The 23,889-nt window shown below is 31.9% G+C and overlaps 2 protein-coding genes across 2 annotated transcripts; both read left to right on the top strand.

Moving 5' to 3' along the window:
* Positions 1-3,836: 3,836 nt before the first annotated feature.
* On the top strand, positions 3,837-7,585 carry LOC108484072 (uncharacterized). The gene is made up of 4 exons (XM_017787706.2): positions 3,837-4,508; positions 5,407-5,892; positions 6,025-6,525; positions 7,179-7,585. Exons 1-4 carry the CDS (start codon positions 3,957-3,959, stop codon positions 7,260-7,262), a joined length of 1,623 nt encoding a protein of 540 aa, XP_017643195.1. The 5' UTR covers positions 3,837-3,956; the 3' UTR covers positions 7,263-7,585.
* Positions 7,586-21,754: 14,169 nt separating this feature from the next.
* Positions 21,755-22,496, top strand: LOC108485855 (RING-H2 finger protein ATL66). Its single transcript, XM_017789702.2, has one exon. It carries the CDS (start codon positions 21,836-21,838, stop codon positions 22,322-22,324), a length of 489 nt encoding a protein of 162 aa, XP_017645191.1. The 5' UTR covers positions 21,755-21,835; the 3' UTR covers positions 22,325-22,496.
* The last annotated feature ends 1,393 nt before the right edge of the window (positions 22,497-23,889 follow it).

Raw genomic sequence — 23,889 nt, 5'->3', positions numbered from 1 at the left:
GAAAACAATGGCTTCTCTTTTTCTTTGGATGTTCGAACGATGAAAAGAAGGTAAAAGGGTTGAAGATGACCTGACATGCTTTTCTTTTTATGTTGTACTTGTATCTATTTCATTATTAACATATTTTAACATGTAATTAATTAGGACAAGCACTAACCGTCCCACTCTTTTAATTTTAGCTAAATTGCCACCTAAATCCTTGAACAATTATTAATTAAGCTTTTAAATTAACAAAATTTAAATAATGATTAACTTCTATCCTTTTTATGATTTAGTCCTTATACTTTAATTAATCTTGAATTTAGTAAAATTTCCTATTCGAAATTCAATTTATCCATATAATCACTCGATAAATATTTTAATGAAAACATTTTCGAACTCAGTTTTTGAAAGCAAGGTCTCGATATCTCATTTTTTGACACCACTAACTTTAGGGTCAGTACACTTGTACGTAACTAATTATCCAATTGTCAATTTTCACCAAACCAAAATTCAATGAAATATTTTAATTAACTCGTAAATATTAATTAATAATATTTACAGACTCGATCATCATAAAACAAGATTTCAAAACCACCATTTCTAGTACCGCTAAAATTTGAGATGTTACAAAATTGATCAAACAAGTCATGACAACTAAATACTGACTTAAAATTTTTACAATTTTTTTCATTTTCTTTAAATTTTGTTTCTTTATTCTATTATTCTTTTCATCCTTAATCTTTTCTTCTTTCTTTTTTTTGTCATTCATTTTTTTTCTATTCTCTTTCTCGTCCTTTTTCCTCATTTTCTTCCTTTACCCAACTTAGCCGCAATCGTTAGTGGTTTGCTCTGATCACTCAACCCTTCCCAAATCCTAACCTAAACCAAATTCACAATACCTTAAACTCACATATCTAATAACCTACAAACATGTATAAAATCATGAACCCAAAACCTCTTTGCAACCAATTTTGGGCCCATCCTATGAAGCCGGCGGAAAACTATAAAACAAAAGAAGAAAAAACAAAGTAAAAAAGAGGGGTGATTTATGTTCACAAAATCCAGTTAAGAAAATGGTTTACTGTAATAGTATAAGTTAAGACAGGGGGGTGATTTATGTTCAATCAATTTGTGATATTTATAATAATAAGATTTTATCAGAAAAATATAAGTTTTTTATGCAAGACAGATTTGAATCATTCTTGAATTTTAACCAAACGGTCTTTTCAGATATCTTCGTACCCCGAATTGCACTGAGTGTGAGCTCAAGCAACATGAACCAAACACAAAATCAAGAAACAGTTTTATTACTTTAGTAAGAAAGTAATTCTAAGAAAATAAATTCTCACTACTTTCTGCGGAATAGCGATATATGAAAACTTGTGTAAATAACTCTACTAGTGTCATACATTTATAAAGATATGAGAGAATCCTAGTTGAATAAGAATTATACAAATAATATTTATTTAATAGAAAATACTATCCTAATTCAACTAGGAGAGATATGGGCAACACATCCTAGTAAATATTACTAGAGTTGTCACCCCTTACTTATCATACGAGGGGACTTGGGTCTCTCTTGTATTGAGTCCACTTTTATGTACTTCTTAAACTTTTTACTCAACACTTTATAATCAAACCCAATATTTATTTTTCTTTCTCAAAATAGATATTAATTATTTAATTTATTTAATTATTTAAATTAGCTAAATTTAATTTTCTAATTGAATAGTTTTTAACTCAATTTTAATTTCGTTAAAGTCATGACAACTTTACTTTAAAAGTATGTATAAAAATATATTTAATTTTCATAGTCAATGGATTCATAACGACGAATTAATTTAATTCTATTTTCAAACTCCAATTATTTAGTTATAATTCATTAAATAATAATTTGAAAACCTTAAATTAATTCTCAAGTCATTTTATACTTAGTGGGAAAACACATTTATTTGTGAATGTGACCTATTTCTCTAACTTCGTCATTCTCATTCATTAATATTCGTTTGGTTTTAGATGCAATTTATTTTTGGTTTCAACAAGCTAACGGATGGACCGATTGGACATATATAATTATGACTTAAATAATTTATAATTAAGTTCTAGCTTTTTACTTATTTATTACAAACTTATTTAGTCACGAAGTCATCCCACTATAGTATTATGAGTGAGCTCTCCTTAATTACATACCATTATTAAAGCTACTTTAATAAGTACTCGTCTAATGACCTTGTTATAAATGTGTTACCTTCATAGGATATCCTTAATCTCTTTGAAATAAATTTGTTGTCCTAATATGATTCTATTTTATCTCATGATAACCATTACATCTTTCTTTATGAAAAGTCAACTACTATAAAATAGTAATCAAATATTTTATCACAAAGACAAACAGCATGTGGCCACATTTACTTTTCATCTATTATATAATGCCGATGAAAGGATATCATTTACTTATTAGTTAGGTTATGAATTTCACTATCATGAATGATACTACATGCCGCAGAAGCCATATACTCAACACACAAGTTTTTGATTCATTATCTATTTGAACACAAGTTTTTACTTACATCAAAGTATACGAGTCACACATACATAGTACATTATCCACTCAAGATTAAGGTATGACATACTATGAATGCCACAAGTAATTAAAGCCATAAATTAATCTAGGATCTATTCTATTTTAGTCTTGTTTGATGTACTATCAATCTAATTAATTTTGCTAATTATTAATTAAACAAAGTTCTACTAATTTTAAAATAAAATATTACTTAAATGGAGCTCTAAGTATAAAATATAGAAAAAAATTTATGATACTTATAATCTATACTACTATATATATAAAAGGAAGGCATTAGGCTTTCCTTATTTGACATAACTTACTCCTTTTATTTTTACATTGTTAACAATAATGGTTATTTTTAATTTTGGTCTCTCTACTTTTTATTTATATAAAAATAGTTTAATTTCAATTCAGTCTCTATACCATATTAAAATTTGAGATTTAATCTTTATATTTGAATATTTTATATAATTTGGTACCTCAATGTTTATAGTGCTATTAGTTAATTTAAATATTTTCTTCTAATTAAAATGTTTTAAAGAACTACTAACATTGTTAAATTTTTTGTTAAATTTAATTCCATTATAATGCCATTTTTGTGAAATGATTATTAAGTGAGTACTTTTTAAAAAAATAAATTTAGAATGTCGCACCAACAAATTTAAGAGAAGCATTTTAATGATGCTAACAATTGGACTTGAATTTTAAATTCAAAAATAGAGAAACTAAATTCTTAAAAATAAAAGATGAACACTAAATTTGAATATATAGAGAGTATAAAAACTTAGAGCATATTATGACCTTTAAATTTTAACTATTTAGTCCAAAAATAATTAACCCTACACAAAGCATAAGTCGAAAACCATATGGCTATAATTATAATTTACCATTATTAGTTAAAAAATTGACATAAACAAAGTTGTGTTGATTTTATTTTAAAAATTTGAAATGATAAATTAATATATTTTAATTAAATTCAATAATTTAAATAAAAGTATTATTTTATATTAATTATTATAATTAAGAATATAATATTCTAAAAATTAATTAAATATTAAATACTAAATGTAACAAGTTAATAATAATATTAAATATAAAATAACAAAGTCAAAAAATGGTGCATTGAACTTACTGATTTATATGTACATATGGATAATAATTTTATAAATTAATGCAAATATATTTTTATTATTCTATTGATAAATGAGATAATTTCTCGAAATGCTAAATCAAATCAGCCAATAACAAAGATATTAGTGACAATGAAGTAAATAATAAACAGTAAAAGGGTATTTTAGCAAAAAATGACTTCCTGAATAAACCTTTAACATCAAAAACCCCTGGCACCGCCGCCCGCCTCCTTACTTCACTGTCTTCAATTGCGATTTCCCTTTTTTTTCCGTTTACAATGTCAGACCCCGATTCTCTACCCGACGTGACTCCACCTAAATCGAAACCCGACCCGGAACACCCAAAACCCTTCAACACCGATGACATCGACGAAGGAGAAGAAGACGACGACGACGAGAACGACGTCGAATACGATGAGGAGGACGCAAAAGGCGAGGTATTTGGAGAGCCGAACCGCCCTAAACCTCAATCTCGAGAGGCTCAGTTCCGTTCGGAAAAACTCAAAATGGACTCGCTGCTCCAGCGAATGCAAAGCGGTCCGGTTTCGGTCCGAGTCCACGACGTGATCATCAAAGGGAACACGAAAACCAAGGACCACGTAATTGAAGCCGAGACGGAGGTTTTGAACAACGTTGGCTCGATGCAAGAGCTCTTAAAAGCGTCACAGATAGTGAATTTGCGGCTCCAAGCACTTGAAATATTTGATTCCGTGAAAATCACGCTCGATTCCGGCCCGCCGGAACTTCCTGGAACTGCTAACGTGATTATCGAGGTTGTTGAGACAGCCAGCCCGCTTTCGGGACAGATTGGAGCTTATACGAAAGCGGAGGTGATTTTCTTTTCAATCTGATTTTTTGAAGCTTTATTTTTTTTTTCTTTTCTAATTTGCTTGTTTTGACTTATATATGTTTTGGTTACTGAGAAATTTGGGGAAATTGTTGCAATGTGGGTTTTTATATACATGAGTTTAGTGTGAGTAGTTGGAATGTGGAACTAGGTTTGAGTCTGTGATAACTGAATTTATTAAGTGTAATGTGGTAATTAATTATGTTACTCTGACTCGTGCATGAGGGTCAGGTATGAGTATGTTTCGGGTACATGTATTGTTCAAATTCTCTGAAGTTTTCATGTCGGACAGGGTATGTATTTGGAGGATCATATCTCATACCCGTCTAGATACATGCCGGGCAGATGGAGGTAGTTAAAGAGAAATGAAGAGTCGGAACAATGTAGATGATTTGATTTTGTGGAGAGGAGCTCTTTTATTTAAGCTGACCGTAAAATATAAGGAATAATGACAATGCTAATGAATGAGAATATTGCGAGTTAGTGGATTTGCTGGAGTTTTTATCTTTATTAAAGATTTAGATAGATAAAAGAGTAGAAACGATGCCCATTGAGTAAGGCTGCATATATGTAGATGTCAGATAAGTGTTTCCAGGGTCAGAATGAAGGTGCATTTTGTTCCATTTGTATGACATTTATGCACATGCATCTTATGCTATAGATTTGCTTTCATAGGCTATTTAGTTATGCATTTGGTCACTACATGTGACCAACAAAATGTGATATAGAAAACAAACTAATGACATATGCGTGATTGTAATGTTTGTACTAGTTTTGACTTGGAAAGTTCTGTTTCTCCTACACTTTGAGCACTCATTTTCTGTGAATTTATAAGTATGATACCTTGAATTCTGTTTTAAAGTTGTACAATGCTGTTGTAGGCTAGATCTTCCACAGTGGAAGGATCTCTCAAGTACAAAAACTTCTTTGGTTATGGGGATCTTTGGGATGGTTCATTGGCATATGGCTACGATCACTCAGCTGAGTTGAGCGCTGGTGTTTTTTTGCCGAAATTTAAAGGACTGGTAACACCTGTCTCAGCACGAGCATACTTGCTATCCCAAGACTGGCTAAAGTTTTCTTCTTACAAAGAGCGATCGATGGGCCTTTCTCTTGGATTATTTTCTACTCCATATCATGATTTAGCATATAATCTTGCGTGGCGTACCTTGACAGATCCATCACAAATGTCATCGAGGTCCATAAGGAGGCAGCTTGGCCATAATTTACTTTCTTCTTTGAAATATACCTTTAAATTTGATAGGAGAAATTCAACAATGCGACCAACTCGGGGTTATGCTTTTGTTTCTACTACTCAAATTGGTGGCCTCGCACCTGATAGTCGAAGCTTACGCTTTCTGCGGCAGGTATGAATTATGCATGCTTTTTGTTTACATCCTAAGCATTCTTGATTTTGTCTCACAATCACGCATTTGAACTTGTTTGTCAGCATTGCTGTTTGTCATATTTTTTTTTCTTTTCATTGAAATTTATGACAGGAGTTTGATCTTCGTTACGTTGTTCCTCTCGGATTTTATCATGCTGCCCTTAATTTTGGGGTTTCTGGCGGTGTTGTCTTTCCATGGGGGAATGGGTTCTCAAGTAGGCCATCATCTTTGCCAGAAAGATTCTTCTTAGGTGGCAACATATCTCCAGTTTGTGCTTTAGGAGGGCCGACAGCATTGTGGGGATTTAAGACAAGGGGATTGGGACCGACAGAACCAAAAAGACAGGTTAACAATGAAAGTGCCGATCCTTCTGGTGTGGATTTTGTTGGAGGAGACCTTGCTGTTACTGCTTTGGCAGACCTTTCTTTCGATCTTCCATTTAGGTGGTTTAGAGAAAAGGGAATCCATGCTCATGTGTTTGCATGTGCTGGTAATGTTGCTAAATTAACAGAGAATGAGTATCGCAATATCTCTGTTCAGAAGTTCGTAGAGTCACTCCGAAGTTCAGTAGGTGTTGGACTTGTTGTTCCTACGAGTTTATTTCGTATGGAGGTTTGTTCTCACTCTCTCTCTCTAATTATTTTCAGTCAAGCATTGATAATTTGTTAGATCTTAATTTTCTGTTTTATATAATTTTACTAATAATCTAATTAGGACTTTATATTCTCTGAATATTCTATTATCGATAAGTTTTGATAATTAAGCCGGGGCTGGGGGTTTTGAACTTAGAATAGGACCTCCTTATTCAGGAGAACATCAAGTCAAATAAAGGTTTTGACACTATGAAATGATAACATAGTTGTAGATAATTTGACTGTTCACATAGGTCCCATTACGCCATTCATTTCAATCGGTGCCATTTTTGTCAGAGAAATTGTTTGCTGAATGTAATTAAGATAGGTTATTAAGATCCGTTTCTGGCCGAATTTCCATGCTGCATATAGATACTATACAAAGGATTGATAATAGAGTTGATAGCTCAATGCCATTTTTCTCTATTTTTGCCATCGACTGTTTTGTGTGTGTTGACTTTCTTAATGAGAAAAAAGATATGGTATGATTGAGTCAATTTGCTCGAGTTCTGTACAAGACTAATGACAGTTACTTTTGGCACCCCGGTTTCCATTGTGTTGTTTAGTGTTTTACATGAGTCAAGGAGCTGCAATTTTTATAGCTAACGTAATTTCTCCTCCCATCTGGTCCAGCTTAACTACTGCTATATACTGAAGAAGTTGGATCATGATCGGGCCAAAACCGGTGTTTGGCTTACTTTCTCTGCAGCATCATAGAAGTTTTGGACTTTATATTGGTGTCTGGCACAAGTGAAAACCGGTGTTTGGCATGCTTCCCCAGTTGCATCATAGCATTCCGGATCTTATATTGGGTGTCCAGCAGAATTTTGGAATCTAATCGATGTCGAATTGAGATTTTCATTGTTATTTTCTTTTTACCTGGAAAATAGGCCACATTCATCACAAATTGTATTTCATATTCCAGTTGCTACAATCTTGGTGAAGAAGCAACTTTTTAAGCCAAATTTCTCTGTAACCCATACAAGATAAGCTATGGGTTGATCTCAAACGTGAATCATTATTTTGTAATTTCGGTCGGATATTTACTGCCATTAATCTTAATAATTCTTATTAAAATTAAAAAAGGCATAATATCAAAATTAGTTTTTTTAAAGTTTAATATTTTGTCAACTTGATATTTATTATAAAATATTAGAAATATGGATATTATTTTTATTTTATAAGGATAAATTTGTAAATTATCATTATATTCTCAAGAAAATATTTAGTGTACTAAATAAAATAATATAATTTTTCAAAGATTTTAATCAATACTTTTCTACGTATATAAGTTAAAATTTTTATTAATCACATTTTCAATAATCATTTTAAGGAATCGTTGAAATTATAATATGAGAAAGCGCTGAAAACCTGGTTGTTGCTGGGAATAGGGGACATCTAAGAACTAGCTTACACCCTATACAACTTCCAACACAACTTACGACCTTCAATGAGTTATTATGACATGCCTGTCATGCAATTCATAAAAATAGGGTAGCTTCTTGATTAAATTTCATTTTTTAAACTCTATGGAAATAAATAAAATAAAAATAAACTATTTTGTTAGACACTTACAATTGAGTCATTTCTATTTTATTCATTTAATATTAATTTGACTATTTTTGTTAAAGAAAATTGATTAAATTAGTCACTTCACATTAAAAGGTACGGAATATTGACTTAAAATTTCACTTTTTTTCATTTTCATTTTCTTTAAATTTTGTTTCTTTATTATGTTGTTATTTTCATTCTTCCTTAATCTTTTTTCTTTTCATTCTCTCTCTTACTCTTTTCCTCATCTTCTTCCTTACCCAACATAAGTTATTCCGACCACTCAACCCTTCTCAAATCCTAACCTAAACCAAATCTAGAATACCCTAAATTTAAATATCTAGCAACCCACAAACCTGCATAAAACCATGAACCCAGAACCCCTTTGCAACCAATTTTTGGCCCAACTTGTGAAACCGATGGAAAATCATAAAACCAAAGAAGAAAAAGCAAAATAAAAAGAGAGAGAATAATTTATGTTAGAAAAATTCAGTTAAAAAACGGTTTACTGTAATAGTAGAAGTTTTAAAAAAAATTTAAACTAAGCTATTCTATAAATACCCTGCACTATTCACTTTCTTCCCCATTCAAAAACCCTAACCCTAGCCGCTGCAACTCAACAAGGCCTCCCTACCACGCCTCGTCGCCGCCTACAACTCCATTCTCGGCCCCAATCTCTCCCTTAGCATTTGTTAACTCCTTTTCTTTTATTTCATTGATTTATCTGCTATTTATCATATTAATCTATATTTTCATGTTATTTCCATATTGATAATCACATAAATTTCATTTATCAAAGAAGTTATCATCTTTCTCATGTTTAAAATCTTACCCATTACATGATTCCTACACTTCATTCAATTAGTTAAAAGTGAATATTCATGGCTAGGATAGTTGAAATAATCATGCATATTTTGTTGACATCTCTTTTCATTCATATCGTATTTTGCATTCCATTCCTTGCCATTTTTACTTATATTACCATGCTCATGCCACAAAGAAATGGGTCATTGAACTTATTGTTTTAATTGAATTTAGTAATTGTGGCTAAATATATTTATGCATTTTCCTTTTCAAATTTAGTCGCATTCCTTTTATATATTATAAATTGTCCACTCATCAAAAGACGAAATGATGTTTCCACTTGCAGGTACACAATGTCATCTTTAAGAGGAAAGAAAATCGTCGTACCTGCTTCAAAGAAGAGGAAGGGAGAGTCCTCTTCCGCAAGTCCAGCTGTGAAAATTCGTCACCCTCTTCTACAGTTCCCCTGAGGGCCCTAGGAAGAACTTTTCCAAATACTTCGGGCCCGACCCTTAATTGCGGGCCGCTGCATCGACTGGGCTGCCGTAGAACAAGTTTTGATGGCTGATGGGATTCGGGCCCTCCTAACCACCAACCCTTGGGAGCTATTCTTTGGGATTATCGAGCCAACATACCTTGAGCTCACGATGGAATTATGCTCAACGTTCCATCTTCAGACCGTAATGACGAACTATGATGATCCTCGTACGGTTCAATTTCGCCTAGGCGGATTAATCCTCCAGCTAAGTGTCCTAGAGTTTGGTGCTGCACTAGGCTTATATACGGAGGAGTTCAAGGAGGAGAATGAACTACATGCTCTCAGTCGCCACATACATTTCTCTCCCTCGAAGTGCTGGCACACTTTGGCCCCTAGCACGGCCTTTTACAATCCTAGCCGCTCCAAGGTAGCAGTTCTCCCACCATCCCTGAGGTACTTACACACTATTTTAGCTTACACGATTACAGGGAGGCGAGAGAACACTGGTGTCGTCAACACCCATGACGTCAACTTCTTATGGTGCATGTCGTAAGGGCTCGTCATCGACTTTGCCTATTTCATCGCCCTTGCGATTCAGCACCAGACGGAGCAGCATCGGAAGGGGGTCATTTCCATTGGCTCCTACGTGACTCGGCTGGCGTGACACTTCGGGCTCCTCAACATTGCGGCCCAAGAATCATCCCTCACCCTCATCGGTCAGATGTCTCCACAAGGCATCTCGAGCATGCTTAGCATGAGGATGATCGAGAGGTGCTGAGGAACCTACCCTCCCCAGTATCGTCTCGCCCAATCTATCGAGGAGGAGGCATACGAGGGCATTCTTGATGATGTCCCCCCACAGCACGAGGACCCATCGAATCAGCCATCACCACCCTCTCGTCTAGTGCATGCGAAGGCTTCATATGCTGCCATCTCTAAGCAGCTCACCCGATTCGAGCAGCAGTGTTTTCAATGATTTGACAACATTGATGCTACTCTGCAGCAGATTTGTCAGCACCTTCACATCTCATCGCCAGTCCCACCTTACGAGCCATCCAGCGATGAAGATGTTTAAAAATATTTATTTATTATTTTATGTTTTTAATTTTTATTGAAACTACTTTTTATTTTTATTAGATTTATAAATTTTATTTTTAATTATTAATTACGGTTATTTCTTTTTGAGTAATTATTCTCCCTAATATCCCCTAAAAAGTTCTTGATTTTATCACAGTTATATAGAGCTCTTAAACTCATCATCACATAGGAACTAAAACTCCACCGGGAAAGGTTCTCCATAACTGTCATGTCCTGATCGACCACAACCATAGCTACCACTAGATATAATATTCTTTTGGCATAGGACTTATGGACTAGTGAACCTCTACGACCGCCGGAGTATCCTCCTCCACTCTCGAACCGATTACTCCCCAAAACTCTAGTTCGAGGAATTCATCATATAGGAAGTTTCACTTCTCTCCCAATCCTATTTTTATACTTTAATATCTATCTTTGTACATTAAGGGCAATGTACGTCTTAAGTGTGGGGGGAATATTTATTTCATTATCAGAAAAATCCTTGAATGATTGCCTTGTTCTCTTGAAAAGATTTCATGTTGTATTTAGGATAAATTTTAATTGATTTATGATATTGATTGATATGTCTTGAATTAAAACATAGGCATTTATGCATTGATTGTTTAAACTTTAAGACATTAGAGAATCAAGCATGATGAGTTGATTTTTAAGAATTTAAAATTATAGGCTGTTTCCCCAAGTCTAGGTATTACTTTGAATTGGAAGTCATGAGTCTAAACATCAAAAAGCCATAATTTTTGAGAGATTTTTGAGCCTTTTGAGCATCTATTAATTCTTTCATGCTCACTTTTATTATTGCTTTGAGTGCGTTAGTATTAAACTGTTATTCTAGAACTTACTTGATTATGCATGTCGAGGCCACACCATTTGATTTGATATGTGTAACACCCTACTCGTATCCATTGCCGGAATAGGTACGAGGCATTACCGGAGTTTACTGAACATTTTTAGATAATTCTGAGTCATTTATTATTCATATTTTGAAAATAATCATAATGTCTCTTTATTGGGCCCTCGAAGCCCCAAACATACATTAAAAACCAATCGGAATTAAATCGGGATCATAAAAAATTTCGCAAAATCTTAAATTTTATTTTCATCTAAGTACTTACCATTTCAATGCTTCTTATAATTAAACATGTTACCATTCAATCAATTGCTTGACCTTTGTCTAAGTGTCAAGCCACATCATTGTTAGTATACTTGCACATATTTCATATAAATTCAACATTGATATACTTATTTTCTCGACATGTCACACTTGAGTTTAATAATTGTCTTTACTTACATGATTTCCTTGTATCAACATATCAAAGATAATCATATATGTACATGTAATGAAACATATCATTCTCTTACCGTTTCTTCATAAGCATATATCATTCATTTCATTATATCAATATTTCATGCTCCATCATTTCCATATATTTTATGTATATTTATTCGGTAATAGCTTATATCAAACTTAACATAAATTATATTCCATGTACTTATACTTATTTCGTTTATCTATCTTCATAATTATTTCATATAACCATTCGTCATCTGATACATATTACTTGAATATCAATTGTTCAACAAATGTCATAGCGTCTCCCATCCACAGTCTTATTTATCTTTGACATGATGCCATAGTGTCTTTCAACTATGGTCTTATTCATTTTCTGTCATGTTGCCATGGTATCTTTCAACCATGGTCTTACACATTTCATATCAGTTGCCATGGTGTCTTTCAACCATGGTCTTACACATTCATATCGAGTTGCCATGGTATCTTTCAACCATGGTCTTACACATTTCATATCAGTGCCATGGTATCTTTCAACCATGGTCTTACATATTTCATTTCAGAGAGCACACTCCCGTAAACCTCATCCTTACAGTGGGATTACCAGTCCAGGCTAAATCCCCTATAATATAAACTCATAGAGTATTGTCGGGATTACCGGTCGAGGCTAAATCCTCACAACGACAATTACTCTAATGAGCTTGGATCTGAATTACCACCAAAGCTAAATTGAGACCCTAATTTGGATTACCTGTCCGGGCTAAATCCATTTTACACGTATTCTTCGGGAGGGCTATATCAGAATAGGATCACCCGTCCGGGCTAGATCCTCTTTACCGTCAATTTCTTTTTAGAGATCCATCGAATTTTCCTTTCATTCAACCGGGATTTATTTTCAATTTATATCGAGTATTATCAATATTTCATCAAATATCATGAATTGAACATTCAAATCATATTTTCATCACATAACCACATATTTCAAGTATTTAAAATACAATTCAAGTTACACCAACTTACTTCATTGCTTGTTTGTGTTTATAATTTCATTAATCCGATATCTTTTCTTTTCCACGATCAAGTCTCATATTTGAGTCATCCGGATCTTTATAAATAAATTTGACCATCATTTTCATTCATTTCATATTCTAATGCATTTAATTAATGCTCTAGGCAAAATTACCATTTTGCCCCTAAACTTTTAATTAATGATGATTTCATCCTTAGGGTCAGGAAAATAAAATTCTTGAAATTTAATCCTTATTTTCAGCTATTATTCTCATACATATTGATAACAGCCCATGAATTCTATAAAATATCATAATTTTCCATAATTTCAACACTTTTCAATTTAATCCCTAAAACATGTTTTCCCCCTATCTTGAACTAAATATATAATTTTATTCAATTTTGTAATTTAAATAATAAAATAATCCATTTCATGTAATTTGGTCATTTCTGACATTTTTACAAAATTGCCCATAAAGTTTTACTTTTATTCAATTTAGTCCCTGAGCCTAAAATATGCAAATTAGCCATGCTAAATGAATATTCATATATGTTTTCCTCCTCCTCCTCTCCATTCCACATCCTTAATGTATATAACACACTTGTAAGTAACATTATCTATATATTTTTTTTATTTACTTTTATGAATATTCAAGCTGTCCATCTGTGTCATAGTCACTAAATTATTTATATCTGGAGCTATAGAGCTCAAAATTAAGATCCAAAAATTTTCCCTGAAACTAGACTCATATATATTATTTCCATTATATTTTCATAATTTTTGGTTTAGCAAATAAGTACAGTTTATTCTTTAAAATTACCCATGTTCTGTTGTTTGACAGTTCTGACCCTTCTTTACTAAAAATTAATTATCTCCTCGTACATAATTTGAATGGTATTCAAGTTTATTTCTATTGAAAATAGACTCATTAAAGATTCTAAACATATAAATTTAAGCCCCTAATTATTTCTATCAAATTTTTGATGATTTTCCAAAGTCAGAATAGGGGAACCCGAATTCATTCTGACATTGTCTCACAAAATTCATTATATTTCATGATTTAAAAATCCATTACTTGCACAGTTTCTTCTATAAGAAGCTAGACTCAATAAGATTTAATCTCATATTTTATTCATCCTATAATTAGATTTCTACAATTTTTGGTGATTTTTCAAAGTTAGACTACTGCTGCTGTCCATAACTATTTTAGTGCAAGATATTAATTACCATGTTATAACACCCTTATTTTCTTTTTCTACACCATTTCTCATCACTTTCTCTTATTTTCTCTTCACTAACATATCAAGAACATAGGACCTTATGTAAGAAAACTCTACTATAACATTATTTCCATGCTTTGTTAATAATAACAAACTTAAAAACATATTGAAATCTTGATGTACTTACCTTTTCTTATTGACTTCAATCTTTAACTTGATTTTTCTCTCTCCTCCAGCTTCTATTTCTTGAATCCAACTTGATATTCTTGCTCCCCATCATCTCCTTGCTATCTTTCTCTCTTGATGGCTATGGAAATTCTTTCAATTTTTAGGTGAAAATAATGAATTTTTTGAGGAAAGACTAAATTGTAAGAAAAGGAAAACTTTCTTTCTTCTTCTTCTTCTCACGCTAGTTGCATGAGAATGGTGATCATCCTCCCCTTTCTTTCCTTACATATATATATTAAATAAAATAATAATAAAATAATAAAATATCATTTAAAAATCAATTTAAAGTATTAATAAACTAATATTTATTTATTTAATTTATCTAAAATATCTCCAACATCATCATTGTCTCTAGATTTCTCTCTCTTCCAATTGACCATTTTGCCCTTCGTGATATTTTAAAATTCCAATCTTGAGTCATCACTTAATTTGGTAAAATTGTAATTTAGTCCCTCATAATTCTTCACCTATTCAATTTGGTCCTAATTCATCAATTTTCCTTGGTTTCTAGATCATTCCACCCTTAAAATATTTGCACTATTAGTCCTTCAAATTTTCATATTTACACTTTAATCCTTCAAATTTTGAGTATTTACTCTTGGGCCACAAAACTTTTCTCACTTTTACAATTTAATCCTTTCTTGAATCAATATGTCATAATATATTCCCAATATTTACATAACTCAAAATTTCCCTTTTTGTCACTTTATTTCCTTATTTTACTATATCACGGATAATATTTTACTATAAAAATTTTCGGGGTATTACAACAAAAAACATTGCATAGAATAAACTAGTATGGCTTGTAAAACCGACTTAATGAAAACTTCTTCCTTTAAGTAATAAGTACCGAATATTCCAATTTTCTAATTTTTTTTTGCGGATTTGTCTTTGAAACTGACGAAAGTTTCTTCTTATTTTTTTTCATCTTCCAATCATAGTTGGAAGACCTAAATATTTTTTTTTAGATCACTCGAACTTCATACTTCAAGGGTCGCTCCAATCTGATCTTTAATTTCATTCTGCACGTTGCTACTGAAATAAACAAGGGATTTATCAAAATTAAGTAGTTGGCCCGAAATCCCTTCGTATTCTTTTATAATCGTTTTAATAGCGTTGACTCCTTCCAAACTTGCTTCCTCAAATAGGATATTGTCAGTTGCAAAAAATAGGTGAGTTAGGGTTAAACCACTTCTTCCCACCCTTACCCCTTTAATAATTCCATTATTTTTTGCTAGTTTCAGTAGTGAGGAGAACCTTTCTACACACAATAAGAACAAATATGGACTGAGTGGATCCCCCTGTCTTAATCCGCTTAAACGTCTGAATTTTTCTCCTATTGTCCTATTAAGAATAATTGAATATTCCACTATTCGAACATAGCTCATTCTTCGCAGAAACCCATTTGTCTCATAACTTTTTTTATGAAAGTCCACTCCACCCTGTCATATATTTTACTCATGTCCAACTTTAATACAAAGTGACCCCGTGACCCTGCTTTCTTATGCTTTAAAATCTGAAGTATCTCGTAGGTAATAAGGACATTATCCGTAATTTGCCTTCCAGGAACAAAAGTTGCTTGTGCTTCGTCAATACAATTGGAGAAGACATTCTTCCAACATGGCATCGAATAAGAAAGTCCAACGATTACTTAACGAGTTCATGGATCTCCTCTCCGAATATGCAAGTATCGAAAACAACTTAGACCATAGAGACCCATTTCCACTAACCGTATCTCAACCAGAAATTGACCTGATAGACTGCAACCCATCTGCAACCTACCAAATGGATACCGTTGAGCCAACAACAGATAAGAAGGAAAACCCATCCCCCGGTATAATAGATCAAATGGATTCTATTCTATCGAATCAAGCAAACTCGGGTACCAAATCATCCGATCAAGTAAATCAAGCTCCAACAAATGAAGATCCTACTGGTTCATAATGCAAATACTAACTAATGGTGTTAAAAACTTAGAATAGGGGATTGTACTGGTATATATATCCCTTTACTTGACGGTTTAATGCTTGAAACTGAACCATCAGATGTATCTTTTTTTCTCTTTGATCTTCCTTGTGCATCCAACTGTAGAATTTCACTTATTAGTGTTAAGAGTTGAGTTTTCTTTTTCTTTTTTCATGTTATTGATAAAATTTCATCTTCTTTGAGCTTCGTACAAACATCCTCCTTGTTCCCTTCCCAAAAATTTTTATTCGACATTCACATTTTTCTTCTAGCACCTAACTTGTGCTAAACCTGAAGCTTCCATTCTCATGAGCTCTATTGCATTCTACCCCAAAATTTATCAATATCGGGCAATGATCAGATATAGCATGCGTTAGATATCTTAAAGAATACTTTGGGAAGGCCTCCCACCATACTTGATTAGCCACCCTCTATCTAATCTTTCACGAACATTATTTGCTGGCAATCTACCTTTCCCATGTAAACCACCTCCCCATAAACCCTAAATATTAAGGTTACATTTTTCCAAAACCTCACAAAATCAGGCCATGTTTCTCTCACTCCTTAGTCTACCACTCTTTTTCTCAAATGAATACAGGATTTCATTAAAATCTCCCACGACCATCCATGGCATATCTCGACTATTCCCTAACCTTCGTAGAAGGTTCCAAGATTCACTTCCATTATGTTCCTCTAAAGCACCAAAAAAACATGTTAATCTCTATGTTAGCGCTCTGCATTTTAACATGACAACCACATCAATATGATTGGCTGAATAACTTCGCAACTGTACCTTATCTTATTTTTTCCACCAAATTGACAATCCACCTTTGGAACCTTGCGCACCTACTTCTATTCCATTAGTAAATCCACATCTCCCTTGAACTTTTTCCATTCTTTTGTCACTTAACTTTGTTTCTACTAGAAACAAAATTTGGGGCTATACGCGTCTTACCTTATTTTGAAGCACTTGAGTCATTCCCCTCACACAAATGGTCATTCCTTATTCTTTATTGTATTTTTCATTCACCATATTTGACTGGAGTATCTTCTATTATGGCCTCCCTTTGTCCCATAGACTATTCTCATTGAGAAAAATCTTCACCATCTATTCTTCTTCTTCCTTGTCCATATAATTCCATTCCAACAGAGCTATTACCCTTCTTGATTCTGCTTGGCAATTCCTTCATTAACCATATACTTCCGGCAAGCAGCTCATTTCTAAATGGTGCTCTTAGTGAGATGTTCCAACCAAATATAACCTTTTGAATTTCGATTGTCTTTCGTACCGAGCAAAACCCCTTCCCATGACCAAATTTTCCACAAAGAAAGCAAAATAATGAGAGTCTTTCATATTGGAAATACATGTAGCCCTCTTATCATTTTGTCAGCGTCAGCTTTTTCTTTCTCTTTAAAGCTAGCCTTACATCAATTTTCACCCTAAATCTCATATATCTTTGTTCTCCTCGTGAAATCAAAGCAACATCATATTGTATAAATTGTCTAACAAACCCCTCCCCCCAAAATTTCCTTGCTAAGCCTTCCAATATTACTCCATATGGTAGATTGTGAACTCGGATCCAAAAATAAGAATAAAATAATAGGATCTGCTTTAGATCTTCTCCGATACTCAATCGGTGGAAAATTAACAGATGCCTGTTAAAAGTCCACGACATTCCATCCAATACTCTTTTAATATCCACTTCATAGAAGAATCGAAATAAGTATTGTTTTCCCCCTAAATATATGATTATAACTCTTCCTAACGGATGCCATAAGTCCTTTTAGGAGACGAAAAGTGAATTACGCAATCTGTAAGAGTTCTCCCCACTAAACAAAACCGAAGATCTTCATCATCATTATTCAGCTCTCTTTCACAGGGAATCGACTCTTCTTCTTCATCCTCCAAATTCATATTAGTGATGTCCGCCTCCATCCGTGGCAAGCTTTTTTGTAGGTAAACATCCACTCTCTACAAATCCCAACTAACCCTAACGTGCGCCGATTTGATGTTGTGAAAATGAAAAAACAAAGAAAATGGCGTGCTATAAAACCCTAGCAAACAAAAGAACTAGAAATCTAAACCCCCTTTCTAATAAATATTGTTTTATACTTTGTCAATTTTTTAATTTCATTACAATAATTTGATTTGATATATATTTTTAATGAATTTTACTTATATGATAATATTGAAATTGAACAAAATAATTTAAAATGGTTTAAAAATACTTTTATTATTAAAATTGTATAAAATTTAAATCTGATTTATAAATGTTTTACAATTGTTTTAAAGATAAAATCTATTTAACTTATTTTTTCTAAAAAAATTAAAAATCATAATTCTAGAATTTTTTTAATAAGATAATTTAGCATTGTCAATATTTTTAATATTATTAATTAAAAATATGTTTACTATTTTGCATCAAATAAATTAAATTAGAAATGTGTCTAAATTAGATTTTTATAAATTATAAAATTTTTAAAGATATATTTATTATTAATCATAATTAAATTAGTCTTTTCAACAAAGTGTAAATGGTAATATATATCATTTAAATAATTATAAAAGATATAGAAAAATAGAAAATAATTTAAATTTATTTATAATATTAATCATAAAATTAAAATTATAAAAAATTAATATATTATAATGGATGCATACAATAAAAGTATTTTAATATTTTTAGGTAATGAAATAGACTTGCAAGTCAAGCTTGGATAATGGATAATGGATAATGAATATTCCATATTTTTTGTGGACTGGAATATGTACATATGATATTCAATCGTATATTGTATAATTATTAACATACGATTCATAACTGATTTAAATATTAATATTTATATATATTCGTTATTTGAATCTGTTTTAGATTGGGACAAAGGAGCTTTGGACCCCTTGTTAAATGGTTGAATTTCACTTTTAATCCATTTTAAACTTTAACAATTTAATTTAATCCTTTTTAAGCCTTGACGAGTGAACACAAGTGGAAATGATGATCCAATCTCTCCTCCGCTTCAATCATGTCTATAATTGCTGGGGTGCCTTGACACATGAGAGAAGGTATATACAAGCAATGACTACTAGGGTAGAACTTATTAAAGTAAGCCGACCTAGGGGGGCTAATTAAAACATTTTAAAAAATTTAAGCGAAAAACCAAATATTCCCAAAACTTTTGGGGGCCTTAATCTAGTTTTGTTATGTATTTCGACTAGCTTGCAATTATTCAAGCATTAACAAAAGGCAGTAATCCCTAAAATATTAGTATTGTTGAAATTACTTATTAAAGTCCATTCACCTCCCAGTAAAATTAATGAAGCCATTTATGTACACAAGATCATATCCATGTAGACAAAGATTATATTCATATTCAGGGACGAATAAATTATAACTTTTACGATAGTAAAAATATAATTTTATCATTTAAATAGTTTATATTTTTATAATTTTAAATAATTAAATTAATTTTTTTATTATTTTTAAGAAGGCTAAGGCATAATTTTACTTTTTTACAATCAACCAAAAAGACATTACCATGTCAGTAGTCTCAACAACTTCAACATCATGTACATAACCAAATATTTAATATTAGTTAGGGTTTAAAAACAACAATGACTCACTTTTTTTCTGTCCCTTAGGAAGAGATTAATCCGACTTTTCACAAAACTTGAAAACCAAAAATTGGCCCTTCATTCCATGAACGGTTTCTTTAAATTATCCTTTAATTTTTCTAATTACTTTTACACTTTTTTTTTTCAATTAAAACTTTATGTCCACTTCCAATCTAAGCCTTTACAGTCCCTTCTTTCCATTGGCTGTTTTTCAGTATCCTTGGACGAAAAATCTCAACAAAGTCATGTGAATATAAGACCGTTAGATTCAATTAAAATTATTTAGTAGGTTTTTTTTAATAAATAAAAGAGATTTTGAGTTAATAATAAGAGATAAAGTTATACATATCGAGATTTAATTGTGAGATATAATCTTTTAAAATTATTAGATAAAGCATATTTAGAAAGTTTTTTTAAAATTTCCGCTTATAGAATTAAAATATTGTAGTTAATAATTATTCATTAAAATATATCACTTAATCATGTATGAAGGATAGAGTTTTTAAAATAATTTAATCCTTCCTAATAAATTATTTAAATCTAAAAATTAAAAGATGAAATAGAAAAAATAACTTGAGTTTTAGTTGATTTGATTTTAAATTTTAATAATTTTAAACTTAAATAATCTAAATTTTAATATGAAACTTTAATTACTTAAATTTAAAGTTATTCAAAAGGATTCAACTCAATTTAATATATTTTATTTATATTGTTATTTAAATTTATAATTGAGTTTATGTTACGAATCAACCGAGTATCAATTTGGTTTAAAAATTATGGAAATATGCATAAAATATACATATTGTGGGATTTGAACGCTTCTCAATTACATTAATAAAACATTTAATTTATCACATAACTAAAACTTTATTTTAATATTTTTATACATATTTTATTACCTCCATTGATTGTACATTTATACTATTATTTAAGCTCCTGACTGAATTACATGTGATGGAATTTTATTAATACTGTATTTGTAGGGTGTGTCTCATATTCTTCTCTCAGTTAAACTCTGTTATCTTTTCCTAGTTGGACTCTAATTATTCCAGGGGTCATTGTATCTTTGTTTTGATGTATCAACTAGCAAGAGCTTTTCTTTGCTAGCTAGTGATAAGATGTAATAGCATAAGAGTTTTGGTAAAAGTTTCGTGGTAATTATGGAGAGTATTTTATACCCCTTTTGTGAGTCTCTCATGAAGTTTTAGGGTTTTGTTTATCGGTTTGCTATTTGAGAGGTCATTGTATCCCTGTTTTGATGTATCAACTAGCAAGAGCTTTTCTTTGCTAGTCATAAGATGTAGTAGCATAAGAGTTTTAGTAAGAGGTTCGTGGTAATTATAGAGAGTATTTTATACCCCTTTTGCGAGTATCTCATGAAACTTTAGGGTTTTGTTTATCGGTTTGCTATTTGAGATTTTCAGCTTTGCATTTGGGGTTTTGGATAATGTATAAGTTGTTATAGGTTTATTTTATTCATATTATACTTTCGTTTGTTTACTTATTTAGTGAAAAGTCGAAACATTTTTTGCTTGTGGTTTTTATCTTCTTCGGAGGTGTTTTTCACGTAAAATAATTATGTTCGCTATTCTCTATTTTTCTTATTCGTTGTTTATACGAGTCGATCCTCAAGAGTATTTGATTGAGTTGGTGTCACAAGTTATCTCGACAGGAACTCAAGATTGATGACAACATCGTGATAAACAATTTAAGTTAATTTTTTCATTTTAATATCGTATATATTTCACGTGTTATTATTAAGTAGTTTCAAACCATACGTTTATTTATTTTATATTATTTTTAAACACACATTTTTATTATAAATTTGTGGTTTTATACGTATATGCATATGATAAAATTTCTAATTATTATAATATATCCTTTAAAAATTAAGATAAACTTTAATATTTTGTCACATTATATGAATTTAAGGACAAAGATCTCCTCATCTTTACTTCCCAACCGTCCACATTAACTGCCAAATATGCCTCAACTTCCACTGTTATAAAAGCCTCGACACCTTCCCTTTCGCTAAAATGGCGTCTGCCCAAGACTCTCAGCCTTTCCACTGGCACTACGCAGATCTCGAAGACCGCGACTTCCAAATCCACGGCCGAACTCTCTTCTTCACCGTCGTCCTCTTTGCCATCGTCCTTATTTTCGCTCTCATATTCTTTTACACTCGATGGCTATGCAGTTCTCATCGACATGACCTATCCCCAGCCTCTCACGTACCTCCACAGCCTCCTCCTCAGCCTCGAGGGCTCGACCCCAATACCATCAATGCGTTGCCGATAACTATGGTGACGAGGGGGAGGGCGGCGCTTGGGACCGAGTGCTGTATATGCCTTGGACTGTTTGAAGATGGTGAGAAAGTTAAGGTTTTGCCTTCGTGTCACCATTCTTATCATTCCGAGTGTGTTGATAGGTGGCTCAGTGCTGAGTCGAGTTGTCCACTGTGTAGAAATTCTCTTCAAGTTGAATCAGATCGGCTTCGTCAGATTCCAGTCATTGTGACTCAGTAAACAAACACGCACACGAAAACAAAAAATTTTGTAAACGATGGTGGATTTGAGTAGATTCCTTTTATGGGTTTTTCTCTGCTTTTCATTTTGTCTTATATTGTGGGGTTGCCATGAATGTAATGCTACCATGTGCTCGATGAAATTGTTCAATGAATAAATTGTTTTGGCTAAATTATGCTTCAAGTACCTGTACTTTTTATTTTTTTGAATGTTAGCTTCTCTATTTTTAGGTCTATTTGTTAAAGCGGATAAAATTTTTCTATTAAATTCATTAGTGTAATATTTAAAAAAATATTAAATTCGTTAGTGTAATATTTAAAAAAAAATACTCTCTTAATATATAAAAAAACATGATATTAATAAATGAAATTGTTTTTTAAACTTGAAAACTAAAGTGACTAAATTCAAACTGAACAAAGAGTAGAAGGACTTGAAGTAGATTTTACTTTTCTGTTTGTCAACGACGGAGGAAGTTAGGTCATTTGTTGCCTTGTGCCCTTGGAACGTGGGCTGTTGTGATTGGGGAAACAAAATTCCAGTTTTTATTCCCTTTATTGCAATCAATGCTAAAAGGACCAATATAAAAATCAAAATACAATAGGGACATATTCGCAATTTTCCAAATATAATTTATTAAACATGAGAAGTTTTGTTTTTTTTTTGGTACAAGTGAGTATATGGATAATTATTAGGATAAAGCACGACTGTTTTTTTATATAATTTATAATATATACTTTATGAAGAATCCAGAAAATACTTTAATTGGGATAATGCAAGGTGGAGATTTGTTTTGATAGTCCCGTAATTCTAAAAATTATATTTTAACCCTTGTGTCAGTGAAGTAATTAATATTTCTTTTTGCCTTTAATCAGTCAATAATTTGGCACTTTATTTGCATCTGAAAAATCTGTGTGCCCTTAGACTGGAAATATTATAAATTAAATTATTGTTGTGATAATGACTACCACTTATATACTTAAATAAAATTATTCATTGTTACATATTTTTATAATTTTATAAACTATTGATATTTAAAAGTTTAGTTATTATATGTAAAATTATATCGATATAATATTTCTATAACAGAAGATTAGAGTAATTATTTGATACATCATTAATAGAGTTTTAAAATTTCACAAGTGGGTTAAAAGTCTGACAATTGTCATATTTATTTATGTAATTAATTTTTTTTACACCCTATAATACGGGTATTTTACCAATAAAGGCTCATTTCTAACTTTTTTTTACAGAAATGGGCCGTTTTCTTAATTATTTACCGGAATAGGCCGAAAACGGAAAAATCACGTCCACGTCAGCGCGAAGTCAAGGTATTTGCCAGCAAAGCGCGTCCCTGAGGAAGCGCTTTGTCCACATCAGTAGAAAACGCTTCCATGAAGACGCGCTTTGTGCTGATGTAGACAAAGCGCTTCATCAGGGACGCGCTTTGCCCGTGTTCTTCATCTGTTGGGATTTGGGTTTTTTAGGGTTAAGGTTAGGGTAAGTTAGGGTTTTTATGGTTTAGGGTTAGGGTTTTTTAGGGTTTATGATTTTTGTAAGGATTTAAT

Source organism: Gossypium arboreum, chromosome 6 (assembly GCF_025698485.1).
Source record: "Gossypium arboreum isolate Shixiya-1 chromosome 6, ASM2569848v2, whole genome shotgun sequence".
In the NCBI taxonomy this organism is placed as follows: Eukaryota; Viridiplantae; Streptophyta; class Magnoliopsida; order Malvales; family Malvaceae; genus Gossypium; species Gossypium arboreum.
The sequence above is the reverse complement of the archived record's forward strand: the minus strand, read 5'-3'. Positions and strand labels throughout refer to the sequence as shown.